Source organism: Lycorma delicatula, chromosome 3 (assembly GCF_047948215.1).
Source record: "Lycorma delicatula isolate Av1 chromosome 3, ASM4794821v1, whole genome shotgun sequence".
Lineage (NCBI taxonomy): Eukaryota > Metazoa > Arthropoda > Insecta > Hemiptera > Fulgoridae > Lycorma > Lycorma delicatula.
This window is the reverse complement of record NC_134457.1, coordinates 44,793,162-44,816,961: the sequence shown is the minus strand read 5'-3', so window position 1 is coordinate 44,816,961 and position 23,800 is coordinate 44,793,162. Positions and strand designations below refer to the sequence as shown.

The window sequence follows — 23,800 nt, the reverse complement described above, 5'->3', positions numbered from 1 at the left end:
GTCTGTACGTACGTACGTATGTATCTTGAATAACACAAAAACGATTAGCCGTAGGATGTTGAAATTTTGGATTTAAGACTGTTGTAACATCTAGTTGTGCACCTCCCCTTTTGATTGCAATGGGCTGGACCAAAACTGTCCAAAAAAAACTCAAAATCCAAAACAATTTGAATTTTGGACGTTTTCTTAACCGCAGTAATAAGTCCTCATTGAGAGCTTTTCAATGATGTATCGTAAGTGGTATTTATTTTCATTAGTTCCAGAGTTATAGCCAAATAGAATTTTAATTAATGAAATATTTTGATCTTACAAGGAGAAGGCACATCTGGTTTAATCTTACTTCCATCTCCTTTTTTTAATTCTTTTTTTTAATTTAAATACATTGATTTATTAATAATTATTAACCTCCGATTGTAAAAAAAAATAACAATAAAAAATATATCTATATATATGTATCAAAAAATATCAAAAGTTATTAATGAAATAAAATTTTATGTACTTTTCATTTTAAAAAATTTGTATATGTACGAGTAATTTAATAGGCCTATAAGGAAGTTACGTGGTGCCAACACCAGATTTTTTTTTTTTTAACAATTATAAAAAAACATCTTTTGTTAGATTGCACCACCACTCCAAAATAATAATAATAAATTTGAAAAGTTCTAGAAGGCAGTACATCCCAACCCCGTAGGAGAAGACATCAGCCTAGTGACTTGTTTTTCTCTTTTCTTTCCTACCATAGTTAAAATGCGTGCTCAAAACCTATTTCCAGTTCGTCCAGACGTTCGCTGGACGAATCGGGCTAGTATTTTTTTTTTATTCTGCTCGGAATGGCCCGCAGATAGGTCATCAAGGTTTGATGGACCTTTAAAGTGATTTTCTTTTGAGTAATAACTTCGGAAAGTTCCTCAGTTAAGTAATAACTGCGGATTTTTTTAGGAACTCTCAGAGGAAACTGAAGTTTGGGGTCCGATGACGCTTGATGACATGTTTGTGGGTCATTCCGAGCAAAATAAAAAAAATCAGTCCAATCCAAACAGAAATAGACTTGAAATAGGTTTTCAGACCAGTATTGACTTTATTTTATTTTCGAGTACAACTTCGAAAATAAAATGTTCAGTAAAAAAATAGGGTCCAATTTAAACCCTTGATAAAATTTATTTTTATTTTAAAAATTATAAAGTATTAAATTAATTAAAGAAATTTAGGTTCCATTTGCTCGAAATCATCCTTATATAATATTTTTAATAACGGCAAAAAAAAAGAACATCAGAAATTATAAAGACAAATTTTAAATTCTTAAATCGGATCCCATGGGATCCTCTTTATTCCAGAAAAGTTCCTATATCGTCAAAATTAATTCCAATGAAGTTGAATTTTCATTTTTGAAAAATAAGGTTTAGAAAAACATTGATATTTTAATTACGCTCTTTTGTTCAGCTCCTTGGTTTTTGGGGATCTTAAAAGCTTATTAGAATAATTATTTACTTCAATTAGTTGGCCTGATTCAGTACAATGATATAAAAAAGTTTCAGTTTTTTTATCAAAAAAAGAAATGTGTACAATTATTTTTTTCCACACTCGGTAGTAGTTATTATTATAGGTCGATTGACTAAATTGTTTTCTTATATTTATTAAAATGCTGGTTTTTTTCATATTTGGAAAAAAATTTCATCTTTTTTTGTTCAACGAATTTGTGAGATATGAGAAAAAATTGTTTAGAAATAATGCTGAATATCCCCAACACGAATATCCCCAACTAACTTAAAACATTGTGCAAGAAAAAATACCAGTTACTTGCAAATAGCATTTTTTTAAACAGACGTGGCTTTTTAAATAATAAATAAGAATGTGAATAAACTTTATGAAAAACGATGACACCAATATTAAAAAAATTTAATATTACACTTTTTTAATTGATAAAATGTGAAGAACCCAGAGAGTACAAACATTTTCAAAAAAACATAAAGTTTTCTATGTCTTCTTGAAATCTGGAACATATTTTTAATTGTTGGAATACAAAAAATACTTCAAATTTTAATTAATTAAAGGGGAGCTATGGTACCATGGAAGAGACGGCCAAAACAGAGAAATAAATTTCGTACCTCAATTGTTCCAGAAAGAAGTATTTTTTCTTTAACAGAGCGATTCGAATACTGTAATAACGGCAAATCAGATAGCCTTAGCTAAAGGAGAAATTTTAACTAGAAAAATATCACTTTGATATTTTTAAGATACAAAAGATCTTTAGATCTATAATTTCAATAATTGGTTTATCGAAAAGAGCTGCGAACAAGAAATCTTCGGAGCCAATAATTTTTCACTCGGCTTTGAATGTAGAATAAATTTTGAAAAAAAACCAGTTTGAATAACTCACGGAATTATAATTTAAAAAAAATTTATGGTACACATGTTCTATGAATCATATTTTATTTCATAATGATTTGTATTATTACTCTATTATAAAATAGAAACCGACTGTAAGGTATTATTTTATTTTACGTGTATGGGGTAAACAAATTTATTTAAATGATACATTACGATATAAATTACTGATTAAAACAAAATAATAATTTTAGTGAATAATATGTAATAAAAGTGAAGTCCACTGCTACTGATGATTCTGATTCGATGTATTACAAATTTTAATATTTCCCAATAATTATAATCATAAAATTAATAGAAGGGGTTAATTCTAATTTAGAATATAAACATAATTTAACATAAAAATAAAAGATTATAATAACATAAAAATAAACGACTACGTAAAAAAGATATCACGATTTTAAGAAGAAAAAAATAATATTCCAACTCGGTTGTAAATAAATTAAACTGCCCTGCGAACTTTGAAATGGATAAAAGGAAAAAAAAATTAAGTGGCTATCAGAATTAACAAGAAAGAAACATAGATAGAAAAAAAATAAAACAATAATATTAATACTAAAGAGGGGGAATAAATTGGTTGGGAATAAATACATAAGCTGGTTTCATTTATGGAATGTATCCAAGAAAAACCGGTCTGTGTCGATAAAAAAAGAAGACAGGGTTCAAGGCACCATCCCAACGGCTTTATATAGGTTGGAATATTTTCTCTTCTGCAAACATTTAACATCGTGTACTACCATAAATAACACCAAATAAACAGTCGACATGAAACTCGTAAGTATAATTTTCATTTTTTTTTCTTTTTACTGTATAATATAAAATGTACATAGTTGTAATTATGTAAATGTAATATAATTTTTTTTTGTTTTATTGTCGCAGTAGATGGATTCTATACCGAATGACAGGTGTCGGTAATTTTTATTATTTTCATTGATGAAGTTCCAATTCTGTAATAAGTTCCTTTCATGTAATTTAAACGGACAATTTTTTTTAGTGCAGTTCATCATAGACTATTTGCGAATTTTTTCTTTTGCAATTTTTTATTGTCATTATTACTTAATGGTGGATAGTTTAACATAAATTATATTTTTTATAAAGTATTTTTACGGAAAAATTTAATAATATCGGTTGAAAGATAAAGGATAAAATAAATAAATAAAGGATGAAATATTTCAAATTGAAATTTTTTGACCAAAAATCGTTGCAGTTATTAAAAAAAGCTGTTTTATATATATATATAACAGCTTGGAATATATATATATTCCAAACAACCCCTGGTCATGCTCATTAGCAATTCTGTTCTTCTGCATATTTTTATAAACAGCAGGTTTCTTGCCTTTGAGTTTCTTGCGAACAGCTTTTGTTTTATCCGGCAATGGTTTTTGTTAACCAGTTTCAATATGAAATAAAAATAAAAGTAAGATATTTAAAATAAAATAAATTTTTAATTAATATTAAAAATTTATAATTGTTTTAAAAATAGATAATTATAATAAAAACTACGTACTTAAAACTTATTACCAAAAGAAATAAAAATAAGTAAACGAAATAGATATATGTAATTTTAGAAAAATAGTTATTTTAATTTTTTTTTTCTCTTACGATCTAACCTTCTAGACGGACTGCGCAAATGTTAATTGTAGGTTTTTTGGGTTTTCATTATTCTCTTTTCCCAGTAGTCTTTAACAAAGAAGTTTGTTGTATGAAGTGCCATACTTTGTCTCTATTTCTTTTGCTGTGTTTTTAGCTACACTGTTAGGTATTATTTCTATTTTTTGGAATAATTTTGTTCAATTAATATTTTTTTAAAAATATAATTAAATCATTTTAATTATAAATTAAAATTAAATTATTATTTTTTTTAATCCTACTGTGTAAGCTGCAATCTGTTCTACCAGTGAACAATAAGCAACCAATGAGATGAGGATGTTATTGTGACTTGTAAATGATTTGTAGTTTTGAACAGACTCAGACCGACCATTCCTGAGTTGTGTGGTTAATTGAATCCCAACCATCAAAGTACACCGTTATCCACTGCCTAGTATTTAAATCCATATAAAAGCAATTAAAGTTTATTAGACCTCAGAACCTTCGACTTCGAAAATTAGCTGTTAAACAACTGACTTTGCGAAGTCGAGTTTACTACTAAACTAGCCCGATGGGCCAGTTTTATTATTAAGAAATTTATTTGTAATATTAAACAGGGATGAGGAGCTTTTATTGTTCCTTTATTGGAGCCGATTTCTAATCACAACTTAACGAATAAATTAGGGTACATCACAAGCAGTCATATACAAAAAATAAATTGTTTTGAAGTAGGAGGAATTACTAAATTTTATTATTATTATATATTTTTTTTGTTTGTTGTTGAGCAGTTGTTTAAAAGACCACTTTTGAAATTAATATGGAAAATGTTAAATGGCCGCCATTTCGGATAGGATTGTTGAAACCAAATTTTTGTAAGTCAAAATATTTGTTTTTTAGTGTCCTTTAGATTGATATATCCCAATAACACTCTTTAATTTTTAAATTTTTTCCCACCATGGGGGTTGGAATGTTGAAGCCTTATACCGAAAAATACAGCGTTTAGAGTTTGCTAAATTGCATTTTTCTATACGTAACTGTTGAAAATGTGTTCAAGGGTATCTGTGTGCTAAAACACAAGATTCATCTTAAAAAAAAACTGGAAATGTTTCGTGAAGATTGAACCCAACATTAATTTAATGAGATGCTTAAAAATAACACACCATTAAAACTAACCAGACAGCCAGATTATTCTTATAAAAAAATTAATCTACTGGAGTTACATGAAATTTAATTTTTGTTGTGTCAGAGGTAATTTCAGAAACTACTGGACTGCTTTGAAAAAATCCCTTCACTGTTTAAGTTTTCGTTTTCCGAGTACAAGGAGTATGCAGTAATAACGTCATCCCGTCTATCCTCTCCAATTTTCACCCATTAAAGTATTGTTAATAATAGTTTAAATATATAAACTTTTGTAACCATTAATCAAATAAAATTTTGTAATAATACGTTTTTATAGATATATTTAAAAACATTTTTTTATAAAATTTGATTCAATTTTTCATGTCAAAAGTTTGTATTTTTAAATTATTCTAATGACTGATCGTTGTTGAAAATTTGTAGAGAATAATTAAAAATATATAAATAAAAAACTGAAATCTATTGTGAGAAAAGTGTTTATCGTAATTCCATAAATTCCTGGGATTTGATTCTTTTGAACCTGGAAGGGAATACTTAACAGTTTTGTTAAAAGTGATTACAACCCTTCTCTTTTACATTAAAATACTTTCATATTACAACCGTTTATTTTTTCAAAATTTATTCTTCGCAAGATATAAGTAAAAAAAATTTAACAGGTTAGAAGTGGTTCCAATTTATTTTCTCTACAATCTTAACCCCATTCAAGTAATAAAAATTAAAATATTTAGATTTCAACTTGAAATTAGAAGATATATTTCATTAGGTTTCGGGTTAATTAAAAAACCCAATGATGACACAAATTTGCGTGTAATTGCCCCACACCCGTAATCCATTAAAATTCATCCTATAAATCCATTAATTCTATGTACAAAAAAAAATTAAAAAACACGATGGTGTAGAATAGTTCTGGAGAATTTGTAAAATTCAGACCCGATAACATTTCTTGGTCACTACGAATAATCAAAAACTTAAATATTTCGATATTTGAACGTTTCTTTTTAACATTTACTATAAATTAATGTAAAAAAAGGAGAGGCAGCTATAAGAACTCAAGTCAGTTTTAAATACAGGAGAACGTTGTAACGGACTCCGAACTACACTAGGGAAATTTATAGAACTCTTATTTATTATAAAAGGAATTAATTCTCAACCTTCTTATAAAAATACAAATAAAAAATTATAGTAAACAATTATTGAAATAAACTAGAAAAAAAGAAAACTTTTCTCAAAATGTTTTCAATAATTACTTGAAATTTAGATCAATATGTTCATTTTGATTTTTAAATAATGTTTATGAGAAGATCCCATTTCATAGGGGGAAAGTATGTAATTAAAATAACATAAAAGCATAAGTAATTATAAATACTAAATAATTGACAAATAAACAATACTTGCGAGACACTATAAAATAAGTATTTTTAATACCCATTTTTATTTATACAGGAACAACAGGGTAGTGCCTGTAATAGCTTCCGATGAATAATAATGAATTTTGTAGCGTATAAAAATGCCATAATTGATCGGGCTTCGAACTTGGAACTTCCTGATGAAAGACAAAGAAGCTACCACTCTTTCACGGGAATTGGGAGTTTAGTTTAAAAACATCCATACCACTGAAACTTCCCTCCAACCCGGATCTCCTATCTAGACCTTACGAATGCCTCTTAAATAGGATAGATAAGATAAAAATATTCGCAATAAAAAATGGAATATCTAATCTACAAAACGATCTGTAAGAGTTATATAGTAAAGTTTCTGTCAGTAATTTTTAACAGTTTTGTAACCTATTTCTGATGCGAATGGTTATCAGTAGTGAGTTTATGATGCCATTCTTATAACGCCTCATTTAGAGAAAATCTTTCATTTAAATTCAATCAATTAGAACAGTAAAAAGTTAAAACAAAAAAAAAAAAACAATTTTTTAAGGGTAGAGATATTTTAAGAATAAAAATTGTTTAGTATATTATAAAGACGATTCATTCATCCTTTTTATTAAATTATAAATAAGTATAAATATTACACTTTTTATTAAGTATAAATATTATACTTTTTATTAAATATAAATTTATACTTGTTATTAAATTAGACGGTTCACTGTTTGGATCAGAATATAAACTAGTTTCCACTGTTTACTACAAACGTAATTAGAAGGGTTTTTAATTTCCCGGCTGTATAATTATACTATATAGAATAAGGTATACTACAACAAGAAAATATGCTTACCGGGTCAAATTTTGCTATTTAATTACCCCTGTAACCAAAAAAGCAACAAAACTATTTACCATAGAACATTTCAGAAGGATGCATAGGTTTACGTAAGTCACGCAACCTTGTTAGCTTGATTACGAAAGCTTGTGGGTTACGTAAGTTGCCTGCATTTTTTTTTTTTTTTTATTGATGATTTGGCACTGCATGAACCGATTTGTGTAAAATTTGGCTCGGATCATTTGGGTCCAATATCTCAAATTTTATTCAACGTATAGGTAAATATTTTACACAATTTAATATCTTATAGCGAGATAAAATACTTTCTGATGATGTTTGGTCTTAATCAAACTTCCACAAAGGGGTGGGGGAGTAAAAATTTTTTTTGATATTTCTGGATTCAAGTTACATTATTTTTCCAATTAGATGATTCCATTATATTTATATGATACTTTGCTTAATATTGGGAAATTTTTAGTGGTGGGCATGACAATTATTTTTTTTTTTTTTAATTTTCTTCGTCAGTTTTGCTTGTTATCTTTAGACTGGACTAACAGATTTTTGATAATTACTTTTGAATATGGGTTATTCATACCATTTAATTCTGGTTATAATCAGTCAGAGGTGTATGGAAAAAAGTCACCATGGGTCAATATTTCTAAATCATACTCAAAGAATAGAATAATTTTGTTTTACATAATTCTTTATTTAATGCTGAAACTTAATTTTTCTTCTTAGCAGTAATCGGTAGCTAGAGTTATCAAAGTTGTAGAGCTTTCCCACGGAAGCCGGGAAAGTTATTCAACTCTTTGCCGGTCTTTTAAGAATCTATTAGTGTTTTGCAACTAAAGTTTTAGGTAGTATTTCAAATCCTAAAATAAACCTCCATCTGGGTTAGGGGGGAGCTGAAAGGTTTATCTGAGTAGTTATTAATTCAGCTGGATATACTTAAAAAAAGTCAATGAATGATGTGTGGGTGGCCAAACGCTTTTCTCAAAGAAAAATGTTTTTTATTATCCGAAGAAAAAACTATTCGTTACAGCAAAAATTAATGTTGTCAATGAAAAATGATCGGTCAATTAAATGCTGCTTTCATCCTGGGGAAAGTCATTCCAAATTTTTCAAGAAATTGTGAGTGAACTTCAGTGCTTGGAGGACTGTTAAAGGCTTAGCTCATTTTACGTTTAAGTTAGGTGAAATTTTTACTGATTAGATTTCATTTAAATATATATATTTCATTTAAATAAATTCTATATCTATTTTAAAAAATGTGTTTTTAACTAACATTACCTTTGACCTTTCCTGAGAAGCTATTAATTACTCCAGTTTTTGTTGGTTGTATTTTTACAATGTAAATTATTTTAAACTAAAATTCTTCGAAATAAAAAATAAAACCAAATTTTATAGATACAACATATTTACCGATTAGATGATGTAATTATATAAATATTCAATTTGTAACATTAGCATTTGGAAAATTTCATTCAGTGGGGGGGATAGTAAGCCTTTTTTTTTGTTTTTTCGTCAGTTATCGTTTTGCTTGATATCTTCAGACTGGATTATCCGATTTTTATGAAATTTTGTACAATTTTCTCTCAGTATGGATGACTGATACTATTTAATTATGGTTACAATTGGTCAAGAGAGTGTCGAGGTACGGTTACCACGATATCTCAAAATTTTATTCGGAGTAGAATAATTATTTGACATAATTTGTATTTTCGTACTTTATGATCAATTTAATTTTCCTCTACTGGTAATCTGCCAAGTGTCGATGACCTCGGTAACTAGAGTTGCATAAAATTTCCTGCATAGAAGGAAAAATTTTGAAACTCTTTGCCAGCTTATTTTTACTATTAATTTTTTGTTCAATCATTCCAAAATATTTTAATCTGAAGTGTTTTATAACATTTTTAAAACATAGAAATATTAAGTATAAATTGAATTATAATACCTTTTCACTCTTTCAACAAATCGATGTAGACATTTTTTAATTTGATATGTTTATTAAATAAATAAATACGAAAATTAAGGAAGATCGAATAAATGATAAATAAACTCAATTTTATCACCGATAGATATGTGCAAACGTATGCCAGGAGAGTTCAACCACATCGTTTACAATTTTTTTTTCTTATTTCCAATTAGGTAATTAAGAAGATGCAATTCATTATCACCGGCTATTAAACATAATAAACTGCAAAAAAGATAAAAAGCTGTTTGATTTGAATGAACTTTTGCCCTATTTAATACTGTATGAATGTTAAAATTTCAGGCATTATTATGAACATAAAAAAATATTTGAAAGAAAGCAGTTTAATGCTACCATCTAAGAGTAATAATTATGACATGAAGTACGTACTGTAATTACGCGATCAAATACTCGTATTAACAAAATGGTTATATGTTTAATACTTGGTCAAGTTTAAATACTTTTAAGAGTCGTTGAACCGCCGAGTTGTTTCCCCACCGCGTCGACGAAATTTATTACATTGAAAATCTACCATCTTGTTCTCAGTCAACTGATCAGATTTTGTAATCAACTAATTATCCAGGTTCGCCGAATCGTCCCTCAACTCTATCCCATTTATTGTTGTTTATTTATAAACATTATCTTGTTAAGATGATTCGAGTAAATAACAACATATTATTTTACATCTCATTACGACAAATATAAAGAAAATATTTTATTTGATATTTTTTTTTACGTGATATTGAATAAAACCGGTCCACTAGATTTGATATTTCTATAAAATATCCTTCCCGATTTTGTAGGACATATTTTGATGGTTTCAAAATTTAGTAATTGACAAGTCAGGTCCCTATTTAATAGCCTACATATACCAAAAATGATATCAATCGATCAAGAAGTTTTCAAATTGTTAATTCCCCCCCCCCCCCCCCCTTTTAAGTGTAAATTGTCAAACACTCAACCGGAGTCAAGATATAACCAAATTGAGAGGTTCATTAAATTCGGTCGGGTGGTTTAATTGTGATACTGTCAGACAGACAGACATACAATCTTTCATTCTAATTAATATAGATTATTATACTTAATGATTAAACATCTAAATTATTATATTGTAATTAAAAATTTGTTATTTTTATTTAAATGCAGATTTAAAAAAACACACACATTAAATCACACAAGCAGCAAATATATTATTTAAGTAAATAATGTAATTATAAAATTATTTTTAACATATGCATATAAATGTATGTAAATAAACATACACGTGTACATAAATATAGATATAAGATGAATAAATGATTTTCAGGTAGAATATGCAAAATTTAATTTTTAGATGTTGGAATAGTTATTTAAGGATTTCCGTACTTCATCAGAATTATATATATATATATATGTATATATATATATTATAAAAGTATTCCAAGCAACGATTAATAAAGCAAGCGGAAAATTTTAAAACCGTTTTAAACAAAATTATAAAATTAGATGCCTAATTCAAATGTTAAAGAAATATTATTAATAGAAGATACAGGATTATTATCAGTAAAACTAAAAAAAAAATAAGAAGGTCAAATTTATTTTCCAACATCAAGAATCCTGGAAAATATAAATACCCCTGACGGTAACCTATATTTGGGGTAAATTTCATACCCTAATATTAATAAGAATATTAAATAACTAGTTATGGTTATAAACAATAATTACGAGTATATAATAAACCTCAATAATTATCATGACAGTATTATTAAAACAAAGCACTCTTTTACTTTTTTTTTAAGAGGTGGAGGAACCCCATTTACGGGCGCCAGAGCAATGTCGGATTCGCGAACAGGTCCCGCAAGATAGTAAGTCCTGAGAATAGCTGGTAAAGCATTACTTCTGAAGAGGGGGTAAGCGTCCACACACATTCAGCCAACAAAGCAAATAGCAAGGCACATACACATAACTAAAAAACCAGGACGAAACAACACCAAATACGTTAGAACCAAACATACCAACATGTATACACCACCCGCGCACTGACACAAGCACACCAACAACTCTCGCAAGACTCGTACTTATACACATACTTACATGCCATTAGCTTTAGCTCGGAAGTGGGGGAAGCCCCCGGAACCCCAGCCAGTGGAGTGACAGTGGTTTCATTCCATCCAGCCGACCCCTACAACATCGGGGGGCCCTCTAAACAGTCGTCCACGACCCTGTCCCCCGCACTGGAACCCCAGGACCTCTATTTAACCTGCTGCTTTCTTCGGTGGAACGTAATTTCTCCATAACTACTTTAGTATATCAGACAACAGCCGCCCAGTGATTCTCACTGGTTAACATAATTTCCTGGTAGTCCTCAGGTTCAAACATTTTCTCTCTGCCAATAGCAACAACGATCTCTTCACGCTCTACCACAAATGTAAAAAATACATGAAAAGGCGTCTCTTCAATCCCACAAGCAGGGCAGCTATCTGAGTGGTTCAACCCAAACCTATAGAGAAAACAATGCACTTGCAAAATATTTATCATAATTTCAATATAACATACAAGAGAAAAATATATTAAGCTATATTACAGTAATAATAAAGTATTAAAAAAGGAGTATTTACTTAAGCAATTAAAAAAGACAATAAATAGATTGTCTTATCCTTATGGTCTGTAGTATAATAAACAGTAATAAAGTAGATAAAATAACTAGTAATAAATAATAAAAACTAAATCCAGCAATATTAAAAAAGAACCTCTCTACTTTTTCATACTGAAATATTTTAGGTATGAATTTTTTTTAAACAAAATTAACCTGCTACACACTTTTATATTTTTTGATAAGTAATTAAATATTTTAATTGCAATACATAAATATTATCTACAAAAACACTCCTTTTTTGGTTGCGATAGTATTTTTTAACCGTATCTTGAGGTCTTTTTATGACAGAATAATTGGGTTTATCTTTACCACTCCTGAGGTAAAAAATGTATAACTATAAAATAAATTTGAAAAAGTAAACAAAACTGGAGGGCGTTCAGGCGGTCTAGGAAGGCAATGGGTGATTAAAAAAAGGGCAAAAATTATGTTCTCCTGAAATTAAATACCTACTACACTAGTACAAAAAATTAAAGGGACCAATCATTAAAATTAAAATGATTGCATTCAAAGTACTTTGCAACCAAGAGGCTTAGAGAGACGAATAAAAAATAATTAAAGATTGAATACTCTACTTTTTGACAATATACTTCAGATTCGAAAATCATAAAATTAAAAAAAAAATCAATGAGAAGGAAAATTTTAAAAATTTGAAAGTTTTTCTTCGTGTTTGATCGAGCGCATGGGGGAAACGAAGTTTTTTAGTAAGCTGCATTAAAATCTTTTAAAAGCTTAAGATTTTAGCTTTAATCTCTTATTTTGTATGTCTCTCTATGATTTTTCTAAACCGAAATATTCCATTTTAAAGAGAAATGGCTACTTTTGTCTTTAATGGTGCATATCTCCCGTTCGAAGCAACGTATTGATACAAATAAATATGGATTATTATCCTTCAACAACGAAGGCTTGCTTGTTTATTGCCAATAATTGAAGAAACTCCACGGTGATTTCAAAGAACGACTCCAGGAAATTTTAAATATGGACATATCGGACTGTGTGTTGGAGATCCTTTTTCAAGTATTAACACAACAGGATCATCCCAGCTAGAACAACTTATAGAAATGACAACAAACAAAGAAATAAAAATAAAATTCAACTGTACCCTGCATTGTGGTCGATTTTTCAACGATTTCTGGTAGCATTCCATCGTCGTTATTTGTCTGAACGTAGATTTAGTGCTGTAGCAACGTTGCTAACAAATAAGAGAAATCGGCTGCATCTTACCGAACTCGGCAACTTAAAAGTTGACGGGTTTTAAACGGTTGTTTTTAAGCAAATTCGTCCCTGATTTTTAACAAACTCGTTAAAGCACATCAGATTCATCCTTCACATAAGTAAGTGTAATTTTTCAATTGAAAGCTTAGTTTTAATTATTGTACGGTTATATTGAATATGTTGTTATATAACTATATAGATACAATTGTAAATTTTTTGAAATAAATTTTAATAAAAATATTTCCAGATTTGATTAAATATGCGTTTTAATTGCTCTCATTTAAAATATAAGTTTAAACTCAGAGATAGGATATGCCACGTTTAAAAACAATAATTGCAACTGCTGTTTTTAAGAGCGCATCTTAAAAACAGCAAATGCAATTATTATTTTTCACAGATGGTAAGTTTAAACATTTTTGGGGGCTAGAAGATTTTTCATTCTCAATGTGGGCAGTGGGCAAAAACGTTTGAGAATCAATGAACTAGTTGAAGACACATTTGTAAATAAAAATGTAATTATTACGAGTAGTGTTTAGCATCAAGGTGGGAAATGTAGTGTAATTATCGCAAGAAAATGATTAATCAGCAACGTGTCATGAGGAGAAGTCACAGTAGCTGTTACAAAAAGATTCAACTCGTAATAATGTATGTGGTTGTTAAAGTGCTTTCATCTCCGAGGTTATCGGTTAATGTACTAATTTCCAAAAAAACTTATTTTATCAAATACCATTTCCTCACCACTGTATTTTCATTAATCATTTTTATTTTTATTATAACATCATTATTTATTTTTTACAGGCATTAGTTTTCGTATTTGCTTTTTTAACGGCAGTATTAGCAGTACCACATCATGGAGGCGATCATGGATCCAGTGATCATCAGCATGGCGGTGGTTTAGGTAAGGACTTTGTTTTGTAAGAAAAAGAATCCTTAAAAAATATAATTAAATAATATGAATGAGTCTAAAGTAATTCTGCATATTATCTTAAAATAAGATTGAATAGTTTTGAAACATAGAGAAACCGGATCGAACCAAGTTAGAGGGTTTGAAGATGACCGACCTCTGGTAAGCCCCTCAGAGCTTGGAGTGGAGGGGGTGGTGTCGCGACCGGAAAAATAATGGCGACCGGAATCGCCACCTTGCGGCGATTCCGGTCGCCATTATTTTTTTCACAAGATGGCCACAAGGTCTTTCTCTACGGGGTTGGGATGTGGTATATTAAATATCTGATAGGGTGTTGTTGTGTGCAAAGACTTATTGAACTGTATCAAATAGAAAATCGTCGAAGAGCTACATACAGAAAGAGTTGTTGCGTGCCGACGATTGATTAGACGACAAAATCTTCAATAAAACGAAGTGTCCGGAGAAAATAAAATCAGGATTTCGCAGATTTACGTACTTTTATCTTTTTATTTAGATTGGATGTGCGTCCTTTTATCCCGATTCCACTGCGATGCTTTGGATGTCAACGATTCGGACATATAGCGGCAAGGTGTACCAGGAAATAGATATGTGTTTGTGGTGAGCCATTGCAGCCTTATGACCTATTGAGGGATCCACCTGCAATGTTAATTGTCATGGACACCATTCTTCAAGATCCCGGAACTGTCCGGCTTACAAGGAAGAAGTAGCCAGCCATTCAGGAAGTGAAGACAGTACAAAAGGTTAGCTATTTGAAAGCTAGCCCCTTGGAGGAAGTGAGACACAGAGGGCAGAGACTGCTACCATGACACTCAGAGATGACTATAAAGTGCCTAACGGCAGGCGTCTTTTTTCTTGGGGGGAGGATCGGTGAGAGAGGAGTTTTAGTTAGGGTGCATGTTTATATACGCTCATTGGTAACATCTAGCGGAATCTGTGTGAGTCCGACACTACCCCATTTATGGGGCATGCATAAATGGCATTTATCCGACTCACCAAAAAAAAAAGCTACTTGGAAACTAGGAAAATTGTGCTTAGTAGGACGCCAAAGGTTACATGATATTCACAGGTTACTGCAGCTCCTGTAGCTTCAAAAAACGTAATCTCTAAACTAGCATCGATCCTAGCAGAATGGCCAAACATATCATCAATCTACAATTGAAGAGTCTACCATCAAAAGGAAGTACCCTGAAATCTGCACAGACAAAAGCAGAAAAGAACTTCATAAAGCCCAAGAATGAGCCTATGATTAGATCTTGTGAAACTAAAAGAAGCAAAAACCTACAGAAAGCCTGGGCCAACTACTTTAGAAGTAGTTGGCTGTCCAGATCAAATAAATCCCCATTCAGGGAACTGCAAAACTAGACATAAAACTATTAGGAAAAGATGATTTAGAAGAAAGAAAAATGTAACCTCCAAAGGCATAGAGACCTCTACATGAGAAGGTGGACAACACAAGCTGTAACAGGGGTGTGCATCGTGCCACAACTCTGATGCACTCCTGAACACACAATTAGAGCCAGTATCATCTAATGCCGGCAGCTGGAGATCCTCTGTGATTTACTACAGAACATCAGAAGAATCCATTTCTGAAGCCATCCTGCAGTTCAACATTGAGGTCTTCCAAAAGATGGGAAAAAGGTAAAAGAAAGAATGGCCTAAGGTAAAACTTAAGTGATAGATTTTAAGAAGATAGTTCTTATGTGTGTTTTATTTGTGTGTTGTAGTGTTTTAATGTGTTTTGAAGAGTTTTATGTGTTAGTTTTTAAGTGGCAGAGCTCTTTACATCCTTGTCATGTTGTGTATATCTAGGGTTTTAGTATTCTTTGACAAATATTTGGATGATCTGTTTTTGACAAGATTAGGCTTCTGACTATGTTGCTAGTGTTTTGATCCGGGTGTGAAAGAAATATCTTCTTTTTTATATGGAAAGGGGCTAATGACCATGGTAATCGATGCCACTAAAACTTCAACAAAAAAAATAAAAATAATAATAAAATGATTTTTCAGAATTATATTAAAAAATTTAATAATCAAAAACTTCACCAATAAAGAGAGTGTTTCATACAGATTGAAAAAATAAGATTACGCTCAAAAACAGTTTATAAAGATTTTACTTATTATCTAAAATTAATAGCTACTTTGTTTGTTAAACAAAATAAATACTGTCAGTACAGACTGAATAAAGTAAATATAAAAAAAAAAATAAATAAACAAAAAGAAGAAATAATTATATTAAATATTAGTTGACTATAAACACTTAAAAAAAAAAAACAAAAAAAAAAAAAAAAAAAAACAAAAAAAAAAAAAAAAAAAACATTGTAAAATAAGAATTTTTAGAATAAGGGTAAAAGGTTCAAAAACTATTGTATTTATTTTAGCATATTTACTAGAGTGTAAAAACATCTAAATCTTTTATCCACCTTGTCAATCAAGATGGGCAGTTTAACAAGTTTTTCACTTGTATTTAGTTTTTCATCTATTACATTTTTTTTTGTATTAACAATAGAATTTTTCTTCCATTTCCTCAAATATGTGTATATTTCTGAACACATTTAATTAAATATGGGCTAGGGTGAAACAAAATACACAATGAGGAAGGAAAAATGGAGCAGGGGTAGGGGAAAAAGGTCTTAGATTATAGTAGATAAAATAAAATTTTGTTTTAAAAGTTTTATTTGATTATTAAAATTCTAACAAAATAAATTAACCAAATTTAAATTTAAAAAGATATAATTTTCTACCTCAGTTCTTTAGGTTTACAGCAGTTTTTTCAAAAAAATATTGGGGAAACTGTTATGGGATGCATTTTTTCAATTTTTCATATAAAACTGCTTATAAAGCTACTAAATTGGTTCAATAATTTGTTTCTGTACAATTTTATTTGAGCAGTATACAACTTTAAGAATAGAAATCTGACTGAAATCTTTCACTAATTGCAATTCAAAGTAAACAAAGTGTTTCCCAGATCTAAATTTATATATTGTTTTTTTTTCATTATTTTGATGAGTTTAATATACTTATAAATTATGTCATAAATCTTTATAAATTTTATAAAAATCTATTTCAAAAATGTTATTTTTCTTTTAAATAACCCTTTTTTAATGCTAACTTTTTGTACTTCCCATGATTTAGTAGTTCTGCATTGCTTAAGATGCACTTGTAACAAACCATAACTCTAATCTAAATATCACTTACCTCTGTTCTTGCAGCAAAAATTCATCTATTAAATTATTACAAATTTCTATGGGAAAGAACAGATTTTAGAAAATGCCAAGGAAATCTTAACAAATTAAAAAAATACATTGATATTCTTGATGAATATGTTATATGAATGTCACCTGCCATAAGGGATGACATGACTAATGACTAAAGTGAGTACAGATTTATCAGCGGATAGTTGAATACATTAAGTATAATTCAACTTTGTTCCTTGGATGTCATAAAAAATTAGATTCTTTTCTCAAATTTTTATTTATGGTGGAAAAGCAGGATTTTTATTACCTGGTTAAAGGAGAAAATGGTATTCTTGTAATGATCTATTCCCGTCCTTTAGGTTGTAAATTATCTGATCTACTTGAACATTTTGAGTAAATTTAGTCAAGATGGATACCTGTTATCTGAATCTGTACACACTTATTTTAAGAAATGTATGCAAACTTTTATAAGTAATGTATTTTTTTATTTTGTTTTTGCTGGGTGAATATCTTGGAAATTTTGTAGGCTTAAGCAAGATAATAGTTTTCTCTTTGAACATTATATATAACAAATTTAAGGGATGAATAATTAATAATAAAATATTATTAATTAAAAACGAATTACATTGATCTATTTAATCAATTGTATAATTTAATAATAAATACAATAATAATAATAATAATAATAATAATAATAATAATAATAATAATAATAATAATAATCATAATAATAATAATAATAATAATAATAATAATAATAATAATAATAATAATAATAATAATAATAATAATAATAATAATAATAATAATAATCATAATAATAATAATAATAATAACAATAAAATATTATTGATTAAAAAATTACATTGATTTATATACTTGGAAGTAACACATTAAAAAATGATCACTTAGCTATAATTTGTCTATACAGGTGGTAGTCATGGAGGAAGCAGTGGATTAGGTGGTGGAAGTAGTCATGGAGGAAGCGGTGGATTTGGTGGTGGCAGTAGTCATGGAGGAAGCGGTGGATTAGGTGGTAGTTATGGAAGCGGCAGTGGTGGAAAATTAGGCAGTCATGGAGGAAGCGGTGGATTAGGAGGAAGCCATCATGGAGGAAGCCATCACGGAGGTGGAAGTTATGCAAGTGGCCAAGAATATGGACACAAAAAACATTAATTACATAAGCTGTCATAATAAAACTTACATTTGATCATTAGAAACTATGTATAGGAGAAAAAATAAAAATCACTCCTCAAACAAAATTTTTTAAATATTTCACATCACCACATTATATCGCAATAGGTTAACATTACTAAATAAACACATATTTTAAACAATTTTGTTGTTTTGTTTTCTTTTGATTTTATTAGTTTACTAAGTATACTAGGAGCACTACATTTTTGCTGATGAGTTTGTATCATAACATAAACTACTTTATTATAAAAGTAAAAAAATTATGAGTAGTCTTAATTTATCTCCCAGTCAGTTTTATGTTAATTAGTATTATTTCATTTCATTATTGAAATTTATCTAACAAAAAGACTTGGGGGAGGAAAAAAGAACCACTCTTTATGACTCCTATTTACTCTGATATCTCGTTGCACTAGTGTGAAGGCGTGAAATGGTAACAACTTTTTTTTTAATATGTCCTACTAACTGCATAATAACTAATATTTTTTTCACTCACCATGCTTAATTTTGGAATTTTTGGTTAGATCAGTGAGACAATACAGGTAATTTAAAAAGAAGAATTTTCTTCAATATTTGATGAAAAATTTGAGTAACAGTATAAAATTATTAAAAATAATAATATAAACTTTAAATCTTCATTCAACTAATGCTTTGAAAACAAATATTAATGGATGTTAATGTATAGGTATAGGAGGGATATGTTATGCCTATCATAAGAATTAAAATATTATGCATGTCAATGATCAAAATATTTTGTGCATACTGCTAATTTAGCTATTTTTTCAAAATGTTCAGAAAGCTCATAAAGCTATTTTTATTCTAATAACATTAAGAAAAATATTTTACTATTAATTTTAAAAATGAAACCGCTTAATCACTGTAGAATAGATAAAAAAATGGGAACAATAAAACTAAATCAAGAATTCTGAACTACATTATGGGAAATGTCATGCCATAAAATTAAAAACAAGAATGGGTATAAAATTTAGCAGTATCTTAGCAAATAAATAATGGTTAAAAGCAATTTTAGTTCATTTAAAATGCACTTAAAATTAAAAAAAAAATTGATTTTAATAAATGCTCGAGCAAATGCGTGAATATTCTGTGAAAAAAGGTATATCTATTATTAAGCATATATTCTGTGTTGTAAACAGAAGAAATTTTGTTTAAAAAAATATATAAATTCTTGCATAGATCATATTGTCACCACCATGCTAAAGTAACGAATGTGAAAAATCACATTTTTTTCAGATTGATCAGTTTACTACTAATCTGAATGTCCTGCATCCTGTAGTAAATTATCCAACACAAATCACTTTTAGGAAGTTTAACCTTATACTTTTACGAATATGTCTATTTTGTGGCATTAATAATGTATGATTAACAAATAATAAAAAATCAGCCAAAATAAAAAATTTTAGAAAAAATCAGAAAAAAAATAAAAATAAAATAGTGCAAAATTTTTTTTTTAATTTTAATTTTATTTATAATTATTATTCTGCTATAATGCTTTGTACCTTTATTTAAATTTTCATACATTTTCAAATATTGTAATAAACATACCTTGATAACTTCAAATTATTTAATGATTCCTACAATCCTTTATCAATTCACACTGAACAAAATAAACTTAGCTGCTAAAATGTAGAAAAAAGTTGTTTACAAAGTAAATTAATGAATATGGTATATTCTATAGTTTATACTTTTTAGTTAATTAACTGATTAAAGCTATCGCAATAATGCAGAATATCAAATTTTATTTTAATTTGTTTTTACAACAATATTAATGCCCAATTATTGTAATAATGTAAATAATCTACAAAGAATGAGGTAAGGAATCAGATCAATCTTGAATAAAGTGAATAAAAATGATGGGCCTATTTAAAATTTAAGATTGAAACTGTTTTTTAGCTTTCCTGAAAAGTTGAGTTTTTCACATTTGTTACTTTGGCACGATAGAGACAATATTAATTTGAGAATAATAAATGTACACAAATATTGTATGTACGATAAATTAAACTTAAATTAAATGATCATTATTAAACAGAATGTTTTTGGGTAACAGATAAATAAAAAAGGTAATCGTACAGTACTCAATACTCAAGCATTTCATTCGTGGCCTGTACTAGATTAGAAAGCTGATGTCATATAAGATAAAATATAAATATAAAAACTTAAATTATATGATAAAAAATAGATGTGATTAGAATTAAAAATACAGACAGACTATTTAAAATATAATTTAAAACTTTGTAAAGTAAAAACATAAAAAAAATATTACATTTAGTACATTAAATATAAAAAATTACTACAAAATGATTCACAATTCAGAATTGTTAATCAAAGCTTATTTTGACAACATACTTTATATACATGTTGAATCAGATGCAGAAAATTCAGTTATTTTAAAAAAAATGTTGTAATTTATTGTTATTATTTAAAAATTAGACATTTAATATTGGTTTTATAAAAAAGCTTTAATTGTGTTGCAATAAATTGATGGAAAAATTTTTAAATGGTCTGGTAACTTATTAAAAGTGGCAATGTAAGCATAGTAAGGCCCATCTCGTATGCCAAAGTATTGTGTTGAGTTATACGAAAACAGTCTGTTTTCAGGTTTGGTAGAGATAATATTGTTATTTATTCTTATGAATAAGTGATTATTTTTTTTAGCAAAATATTTACATTCATAAATATAAACACAAGAATAATTTAACATATTTAAACTTTTAAGTATAAGGGTACGTGGTTCTTACTTATGAGGGCCAAATAATGATCTGACAGCCTTGTTTTGTTTTTTTGAGTGATCCTCAAGAGATGACATTATACTTCAAATGGGAATGTAAGCTTAACAAATATTGAATAATAAAGACAAGGTTAGTGGTTCATTTAGGTGCTTTAAAGCAAAGCAGTGTAGTTTGATTTTGTTACAGACACAATCAGTTTGATCATTCCACAAAAACTTTCCATTTAATACAATAACCAGAAATTTTGTTTCATGAGCAACAGCAATACTAATTTTATTATCATTATTGAGAATTCTAATTCATGTGGACAACAGTGTTATACCTACCTGATATGTATAATGCAGAGTTCTATCTGTATTTAAAATCAGGTGAATACACAATCCAGTGAATAATTTTTTGAACTGTTATTGTAGAATTCTTTTTAAATAATTATTTTCAGTTGCAGATACAGTGCTGTCATCACAGAGGGTTAAAAGGAATGGTTCAAGGTTTTGAGGTAGATCACTATTATACAATAAGAAACACAATGGACCGAGAACACCTCCTGATGTATTCTGCATTCTACAGTGATATTTCTAATATCACTATAAGCTTCCTTTTTCAAATAATCTGTGACATCCTACATTTTACAAATTCCTACATTTTACAACAATTATGGGTTCTCTAAATAAAGAAATATAGAACTAATGAAAATAAATACAGGGCAAAAACAAAGAAAGCAATTATAAAAGAAATTTCCCACTGCAGAACACAACAATCAATATTATACAAACTTACAAAAACAACTGTATTGTGTAGCAAATAAATTTAACAAAAAATTTAGAAAATCTGTTAACATTCATAACAGACTTCAAGGACAAGAATTTAACTTGAAAACCTTACAAAATAACTCTGTGTACACAACAGGCATGATATTTTAAGCCAATTAAAATAGATAACCTGTTGCTATCATTAATAAATTAAATTTAACAAGTGCCCCAGGTGATGATAAAATTAGATTTTATCATGACCTTTTAATACATTTAAAAGGTAATATATTTTGGCTCAAATCTACTATAACTGCTGAATTTCTGCTATGTAGTTTTCAAAACAAGATTGATTTCACAAATACTGAAAATAACTTATCTATACCCTCCCAATATACATAGATAGAAAGAAGAGTAACTGCACGAATCCAGACCTGTAAGTTTCATTTTCATGTTAATGAAATCCTGGTAGTATTGTATTACATTTATGTCCTATTAATATGGTGGTTGCTGTGAAGATTCAGGAGCCACCATATTTTCTGAGATGATCCTCAGAAATTTACTATGAAGGCCCTGGGATCCACAATGTTTCTTGGTCTCATATCTTTTATAATGTGTAATAACAATTCACGGCTTGTGAATAATGCTTTGGAACAATCTTGCGGCATACTAGGAATGCTAAATATTAATGTGTTGTATACTTTTACCATCAATGCCATCAGTGGAAACCTCTGAACACTTATGTTTTAGTAAAGTATGAGAGGTTGTGTTGGAATTTTTCAGTAAGATTTACCATACATTTCTGTATTGTTTTTAGTGATAAGTTGTTTTACTAGTATTAATTTTTCTGTAAAGTAAATATTAAACAATTAGCAGATTAGTTTCCATTATTATAATTATGGATTCTGGGAAAGAAGTCCCAATTGCTGGAAAATGAACACAGATAATGAGTAGTCTCAATATTCTCTGTTCCATCAGGGGTACATTGAGGTATATTAAAGTGAAGAGGCACACAAAAAATTGTTAAAGTATATTTTTGTGAAAATTGTGTTAAACTATTTTTATTAATAAAAATGATACAAACACTGTAAACAGGATAATTTTTATGGGCACACTTATAAAAGATTTCTTGACTACAATAAACTGAAGCTAATTATGGAGCAGACAAATAAAAATTACACAAATTTTTGACAGAAAACCAAATTTCTTATTCCTACAGAATAAGAAATAGATTATTATATTAGAAAATGAAATGCAGAAGGTCTTATGTCCAGATAATTTGTATGGATATCATTACATATCCAAAAATTAATGATAACTGTGCATAAATATTTTACAGAATGGAAGTTCATTAGCACCTGGAATAATGAGCCACGACTGATTTCAGCTATTATTAAATTTGTTTACATTTTGATGCTAATGGCAAATGCAGAGGAAATCTTAAAACTAAAATGTGGCAAGAAACATTTGTCCCATGATATGTACCTGGTGAAATGATAGCAGTAGACAACGTTACAATCACTTTCCATGGAAGGCTATTTTCACTTAACTGGTGGAGGAATGTACGGCAATCCTTTTTATGGTGACCATTAAGAAACTCGTTCATACATGTGAAATTGCATCCATGAGGCAGGCAAGTCACTACATATTTGCTGTGGCATGTAAGAAAACACATTGGTGCTGTGTGTTTGTTCTTGCTAGCCTAACCGAAATTCTTGTTGTGTCTGACACAGACAATTTCCTCAAATTAAGGGAAAAAAGGAAATGCATGATAAAATATTTTGTGTAATAATATATCAAAAAAGGTTTGAGAACCTCTGATCCACTGTATTAATAATAAATAAAATTTTTAATAATAAATATT

At 28.7% G+C, this 23,800-nt stretch overlaps 1 protein-coding gene across 1 annotated transcript; it reads left to right on the top strand.

Annotated features, from left to right (window-relative positions):
• Nucleotides 1–3,002: 3,002 nt before the first annotated feature.
• Nucleotides 3,003–18,589, top strand: LOC142321542 (uncharacterized). The gene is made up of 3 exons (XM_075359706.1): nt 3,003–3,159; nt 13,932–14,031; nt 18,184–18,589. Exons 1-3 carry the CDS (start codon nt 3,151–3,153, stop codon nt 18,426–18,428), a joined length of 354 nt encoding a protein of 117 aa, XP_075215821.1. The 5' UTR covers nt 3,003–3,150; the 3' UTR covers nt 18,429–18,589.
• Nucleotides 18,590–23,800: the final 5,211 nt, after the last annotated feature.

Bases quoted from the DNA above. Each gene is read 5' to 3' on its own strand.
- LOC142321542 (XM_075359706.1), top strand. The intron at 14,032-18,183 runs GTAAGGACTTTG...TTGTCTATACAG, and splicing joins TCAGCATGGCGGTGGTTTAG to GTGGTAGTCATGGAGGAAGC.